At 32.7% G+C, this 7,664-nt stretch overlaps 1 protein-coding gene across 1 annotated transcript; it reads left to right on the top strand.

Moving 5' to 3' along the window:
- The first annotated feature begins 4,032 nt into the window (after positions 1 to 4,032).
- LOC110645069 (protein HOTHEAD) lies at positions 4,033 to 7,664 on the top strand. Its single transcript, XM_021798081.2, has 6 exons — positions 4,033 to 4,526; positions 5,407 to 5,740; positions 5,877 to 6,178; positions 6,256 to 6,641; positions 6,841 to 7,406; positions 7,497 to 7,664. The coding sequence occupies exons 1-6, from the start codon at positions 4,415 to 4,417 to the stop codon at positions 7,549 to 7,551; spliced, it is 1,755 nt and encodes a 584-aa protein (XP_021653773.2). The 5' UTR covers positions 4,033 to 4,414; the 3' UTR covers positions 7,552 to 7,664.

Genomic DNA, 7,664 nt, shown 5'->3' with positions numbered 1-7,664 from the left:
TCAGTTCTCTAAATTGTAAGAAACTAGTTCATTGATTCTCCTATTCAATTAGAATTTAATAAGGTTTCAGGCTTCTGCTGGAGGGTGTGGAGGGCTTCAAGTTTTCAATTTCCTGGAGTTCTTGTGTTCCTACAACAAAAAATAAGAGTTGTTCCATCCCATGTGAAATTAAATAGTGAATAAATGTATGAACAAGAATTACACTTGTTGGTGGTTCTTATGTTATTCTTGAGTACTCGTTAAATGTTACCATGGAGCAAGTTCAAATTTAGAATAGAAAAGTAAAAGATGCAAAAATGAGGAAAGAGGGAGAAAAGTATTATTGAACTCTCAAGCCCTTTCCGGTAATGAATTAATTGGACAATTAAAGGGCAACTATTAGTATGAAGGTAACAAAATAAGGCTGGATATGTTTGGTCTTTGACCTTTCATTAAAAGATATGTACTGCAAAAATCAAATTTCAGTTCAATATATGTCATGGATAATTCAACACCTGAACTATTTTCCTAAAAAGGATTACATGTAATCATAGTTTTACTTTATTTTCATCCAAGGACATGAATTTAGAGCGTGGAATCGATTTTTTTAGGGTAGTCATTAGATCGGTTTCAATTCAAGACTTAATAAGATTGGATTATAAGATATGTCATGACCTGATTTCTGGGCCGGATTGGCACTAGTACTTGAGTTAGCATAAGCCTCCTGAAACTCGTAGTAAGCCTAATTATTTCTAATCCATTCATAAAAACCATTGAGGTAGCTCAATTTCAAGAAAATAAATGAACAAAATCCAGTCATAAATTGAATGATCCAACCAGGAGCATTAACTCACCTAACATGTAAACAAATTATATTAATAATATAGGGAGTTAGCTCACCCTCACAATTCTCAAATCATATATATCAATATTTAGGAGCTCAGTTCTCTCCATCATCAATAATTAATATCTCATACATCCATGCAATCTCACATAATTAATTTTATAACTCCAAACTAAGTTATTACAACCAAAATAAAAATATAACTATTGATCCATGTAGAGTTTTAGATTTAAATAAAAGATAATAAAGGTGAATCAAAATATTTTCTATTTAAATCTGCGGGGAAAGAAAATAGGTTAATAATAAATAAAATCACCTATCACCTAAAGAAAAATAGTTGAATAAGAGTGAGTATTTAACTCAGAGAATAAGATATTGATTTTAAATTTTTATAACTATCTAAATCTAATGCATTTTTATATACGAAATGTAACACATTCACATAATTTAAATAATTCAATCAATATTCATACAAAAAATAATTTGGAGTATGCACACACCTATGTATCATATCAATACATATATGGAACCTTATTCCTTTTACAACTAATCCAATACATGCCAACAAAGTCAAGTCAAACCAGACTTTCACTTAATAATCCTAGTGCAGGAGCGAGATCAACTTAATGCCGTGCTTACCCCAACTTATCCATATATAAGGATGTGACTACTCATTCTAACCATATTCATATCAACACTATACTCAAGCCAACACACACAGAGCTCTAATTTTTCTTAACGCGACATTTACAAATAAATTTAATGACATATGCAATAAAGGAACGTACTTAACATTTAATTAATTACATAAATAAATATAAGTGAATGTATGAGCATTCCTTAAATATAAATCAATAATATTAAAATTATAAATAAAATCAATATCAAACTCACAGTGCAACCCAATGTTATTGGTTCTACTGAAAAAAAGAAAATTATTGATTTAGATCACTTATATAAAAGACAAAATTATTGTCCTTGCTCAACCCCTATTTCTGCTTTTATTCATCATTTTGCCCATTTTCTCTCTCTAATTTCTTAATTTTCAGACCATTCTCACTCTTTTCCCTTTGCCAGCGTCCATCTTTACTTGAGAAATCTCAAAAATCTAGTCACTATCTCCCTCCTTCCCTTCTTCTTCTTCTTCTCCTTTTATCTCTATTTTTCCTTTCCTTTTCTCTTTGCAGATTTTTTTACTCTCCATTTTTTTTTAGTTTTTTATAATTATGGAGAAGGTGCCGCCAGTTGTCTTCTTTTAAACAAATTTCATTTTTGATCCTTAAATTCTCCAAAAATCATATTTTTCACTCAAAAACTTTTAAAACTTTACTTTTAGATCCAAAATTAAATTAAACTATTCTTCTCAAAACTTTATAAATTATATTTTCATTCAAATAATAAACATATTTAATATTTTTTCAAAAATTGGGGCGTTACAAGATATCTCTCTCTAGACTCAAGTTTTCATTTTTAATTTTGAATTGAATTAGTCCCAATTTCACAGTAGAATCCTTTCCCTTTCAACTCTGTATTATCAAAGTTGATTTCAAAAATGATTCACAGGATACAATACCATGTCCTGTGTCATAAAACACCGAAATATTGGTTTAGGAGAAAATTAAAACAGTACAGCTTTAATTATCAGAAAGAAAAAAACAGTAATCAATCTCCCATGTAATTCAAGATAAGGCTGCAATAAATGCGCCACATATATGGTTGTGCTCTGTGAACAGAATAATTACAGCTTAGAGATTTTAATATCAATACAGTAAAAATTATCATTTCCCCATTGTGTTACCTGTGGTTCATTTTATTTTTACATTAGCCCCCCTGCCGTTACAAATCATACGGGTAGAACTCAATCTACAATATATTTAGTATTAAATAAATAAAATTATATATTTATATATTAAATTTACAATAATTAAAAGCAGGTCAAGTTTTTCTATTTTTTACCTTTTTAATCCAATGCAAATGAGTGTGTATAATCTAATCTCATCAATAAGTGTTAAAAAATAAATCCATTTCAAAGCCAACTATGGAAGAATGCTATTGCAGCAATTGGAGGGCTTGTTTGGGAACACAAGTAGCAGATTCATTCCCCACTATGGGGGTGTTTGGTTTACCTGTTGGATGCAGCTGATAGCTGATAGACATCTAAACAGGTAAATTGTAGTGTTTGGTAAGCTTAAAAAAATAGAGCTGATAGCTGATGGGCAACTGATATGATACCCATCAGCTGCAGTTTGTATCAGCTCTATTTGATTTTATTTTTTATTTTGACCATATTATTCTTTTTTATTTAACTTGAAAATTAATATTATTAATATTTTTTATTTTTTATTTATAATTTTAACATTTTAATTAACGTATTTCAACTTTATTAAAATATTTTTTTATTAATAATATAAAATATAAAATATTTATTTATATCCAAAAACTTAAAATTAATTATAAATTTTTTTATTAACAATAATAATTATTTTATTATTTTATCTATATTTTTAAAATTATTTAATTATCTTAAAAAATAATTATTTTCTTATTTCAATAATAAAATAAATGATAAAATATTAATAATTATATATTTATTTAAATAATATAATATATTAATTTAATAATTATATATTTAATTTAATAATAAAATAATAAAATATAATGTAATAAATTTATAATTTTATATTTATTTAGATAATAAAATAAATTATATGATATATAACCTAATTAGTCATTTCATATATTAACAGTAACAGTTAAATATAATTTTACCAAACACTTAATATGAAACAGCTATTATCAGCTATCAGTTATCAGCTATCAGCTAACAGTAACAGCTATCAGCTAACAGCTATCAGTTATATTCAACGGTTAATCCAAACAGGCCCTATATATATATATATATATATATATATATATATATGCATTAGCGAAGCTGAACTACTTCACGTAAGTAGTTGGATTTCGTTATTAATCCCTTATCTTTCATGAAAGTGACCACTTCATCAAACTTTAATACAGAACCTAATACTTCGTTTTAGAAAAAGGTGGTGGGGAAAAAATGGGAGGGTTGAATGAAATTTGATAATAATCAAGGGAAAATGAGGAGAATGATAATTTGTTTTGTTTAAGAACTAAAAAAATATATATTTTTAAAATTATCGAATTAAATCATAGCTACAAATAAGGGACACTAGCAGTTGAGACTAATTGGGAGGGAGCATTAATGAGCAAGCGTAGGTATCTAACTGCTTCCCTTCTTCCTCCATGGCTCCACCTCCACCTCCTCCAACTCTCTCTCATTTGTACATAAAGATTCATTTATGAATTAACCAAGACGCCCGCCCAAGCATCTACTTCATTCTATGTAGGTACCACACGCATTTTCTTCATTTCTTGAATCTCGGTGATCAAGCATTATAAAAGCTTAATCATTATCACATTCTCTGGGCTTTTATCGCCGACTATATGAGCAAGAAATCTTTGCACCTACAGAAGTTATAGCCGTCGAAATTGTTGAGTCTCTAACACATATAACCAAAGCTTTGGTTCTTCTTCTTTTGTACTACAACAATTCACCACGGTATCCCCTTCATGGAGTTCTCTTCATTTCAGAAAATGGGTCTCATTGGACTGTGTAGATTCTTGGCAGGTGTTTCTTTACTTGCACTTGTCCTTTTCCATGGCTTCTGTGTCTCTGATAAAGGTATCAAAATCTTCTTTGCTCTTTCTTTTACTAGCTGCTATTCACTTCTTCCGTTCATTACAATCTTTTTCCATGAAATTGAAGTGATTGGATTCCATCAGTTTTCAACTTTGTTTCTTTTCTTCTAATTAATGAGACAACAAATTCAAGATATTTAATTTAGCATAATAACGGTGGCAAAATCCTACTTCTTCCTTCCATATACAAGCATCATTTATTATTTTGCCTTCTCATTTTAAGAGGAGATATATAGCAGGTAATAGTTTTTACCTTAATGGAGAAAATAATTAAAATATTATTAGCTTGATTATAAAAGAACTTTAAGACATACGCACGCAGTTTCGAATAAGAGAGGGAATACAAACTCAAGGGTCATTTTCTTTCATCTAAATTGGTAAATAGAAAATATTAGAGATTGACAATGGAGTCGTTGTCCCCATGCATTTGCAAAGCTCTTTTCACATGAAGGACCATTAATTAGGAAGATGAGAAATAGACGTACCATCTAAATTTTTTTTTTTTTTGAACGGAGTGCTGTTATATATGATGTAATTTAATTTGCCACTGGTTAATGCCCTTTTTATGGTTGCACTTGTGATATCCTTTCTTTATCTCTAATCAACATTTTACACTTGTGATATCCTTTCTTTATCTCCAATCAATATTTTTATAATATTTTGTAACTCTAAGGTAAACTAAATTAAAAAAAAAAAAAATTAATTGTATAATTTTAAATTTAAATTTCTCATTCGTTTTAATTAATAATTTTAAAAATATTGAATTGGAATTTAAAAATATCCAATCTAAATCAAATAAAAAAAAAAATAGAAGATCATTTGATGAAGAATTCTTAACTAAAATCTTCTCTGCCAAATTCCAGATTACTCCTTCATGCACAATGCAACTTTGGCTCCAGAAATATCCTACTATGACTACATCATTGTAGGTGGCGGCACCGCTGGCTGCCCGTTAGCCACCTCTCTCTCCCAAAACACCTCCGTTTTGCTCCTCGAACGTGGCGGCTCTCCCTATGGCAACCCTGACATAATCAACTTGGCCAACTTCGGTGCTGCATTATCTGATCTCTCCCCTACTTCCCCATCTCAACGCTTCATCTCTGAAGACGGCGTCATCAATGCCCGTGCGAGGGTTCTGGGCGGAGGCAGTTGCCTTAATGCTGGCTTCTACACCCGTGCTAGTACCGACTATGTAAGGTACGTGCAGCAGTTGCCTCAAGAATTAGCTTTAATGAGGGTTCATGTTTCAAACCGTCGAAGCAAAATTCACTTTAAGAATCTTCGATGTGCGTAGTAGTTTGACATTATAGGACTAATTAACTTATGATGCCAGGGATGTGGGGTGGGATGGACGGCTTGTGAATGAGTCATACCAGTGGGTGGAGCAACAAGTTGCTTTCCAGCCTGAAATGGGGCAGTGGCAATCGGCTGTAAGGGATGGGCTGGTGGAGGTTGGGGTGGTGCCCAACAATGGGTTCACGTACGACCATATGTATGGGACTAAGGTTGGTGGGACAATATTTGATAGAGATGGGCATAGGCACACTGCCGCCGATTTGTTGGAGCAAGCCAATCCAAGTGGACTTACTGTTCTTTTGCATGCTACTGTACATAAGATCTTGTTTAGAACTAAAGGTGGGTTAATTATTGATTTTTTATATAAATTTCTAATGAAATTCATTAGTTCATAGGATCTTTCTCTAATTTCTCAGGAAAACCAAGACCAGTCGCCCATGGAGTGGTGTTTAGAGATGCATCAGGGGCTAAACACAGAGCTTATTTAAAGAAAGGGTCCAAAAATGAAATCATCATATCAGCTGGTTCACTAGGAAGTCCCCAGCTCTTGATGCTAAGTGGAGTGGGCCCCCAAGCCCAACTTAAGGCTCACAATATTACAGTAGTATTGGATCAGCCCATGGTTGGCCAACTTATGTCCGATAACCCCATGAATGCCGTTTTCATCCCATCGCCGATTCCCGTGGAGGTTTCGCTGATTGAAGTCGTCGGCATCACGCACTTTGGAAGCTACATTGAAGCTGCAAGTGGTGCAAACTTCGCCGGTGGCTCTCCGAGAGACTATGGGATGTTCTCTCCTAAGGTAAACAAGCTAAAGTTTCTTCTTGGGAGGAAACTTTTGAACCCATAAGATAATTTTGTTTTCGCTTAGAATTAGAAGCCCATAATATCTACCACAAAAAATATTTTAGCCTTTTGAGCCCATCCCACATTCTGAGCAGTTCTTGTTCTGCCCACTGTTCAGGCAAGAAATTTAGTTGAGCTTCTGTTGACTTGTGCAGATTGGTCAGCTCTCAACAGTGCCACCAAAACAACGGACCCCAGAAGCCATAGCCAAAGCAATTGAACTAATGAACAATCTTGACCAAGCAGCTTTTAGAGGAGGCTTCATTCTCGAAAAAATCATGGGTCCAATTTCCACTGGTCATTTAGAGCTAAGAACTCGAAACCCTAATGATAATCCATCGGTTACATTCAACTATTTCAAAGAACCCCAAGACTTGCAAAGATGTGTGCAGGGCATTTCAATCATAGAGAAAGTAATTGATTCCAAGCCTTTCTCCAAGTTTAGATATGATTATTTATCAGTCCCACAACTGATGAATATGACCGCAAATTCCCCAATAAATTTGTTACCTAAACATTACAATACATCGACGTCACTGGAACAATTTTGCAAGGACACTGTAATGACTATATGGCATTATCATGGAGGTTGCCAAGTAGATGCCGTCGTTGACAGTAATTACAAGGTTCTTGGAGTGGATGCCCTAAGGGTTATAGATGGATCCACATTTAATAACTCTCCTGGGACCAATCCTCAAGCCACTGTTATGATGCTTGGAAGGTAAACAAAATTTCAGAACCCTCATTGGAATTGATTGTGATATAATTTGCATGATGAACTAAGAGGATTCTTGGGTTTACTTTGGTGCAGGTATATGGGAGTTAAAATACTGCGTGAGAGAATGGCAAGTGAAGGATCAAATTAAAGTAGTTCATCATGATTAGAATTTCATGTATGTTTGAGAAGCTTTTATTGATTGGGAAATCGATCCACAAAAAACAATGAGACATTAATTTCTTGTGAAGAATTGTTCAATTA

Source organism: Hevea brasiliensis, chromosome 16 (genome assembly GCF_030052815.1).
Source record: "Hevea brasiliensis isolate MT/VB/25A 57/8 chromosome 16, ASM3005281v1, whole genome shotgun sequence".
In the NCBI taxonomy this organism is placed as follows: domain Eukaryota; kingdom Viridiplantae; phylum Streptophyta; class Magnoliopsida; order Malpighiales; family Euphorbiaceae; genus Hevea; species Hevea brasiliensis.
The sequence above is the reverse complement of the archived record's forward strand: the minus strand, read 5'-3'. Positions and strand labels throughout refer to the sequence as shown.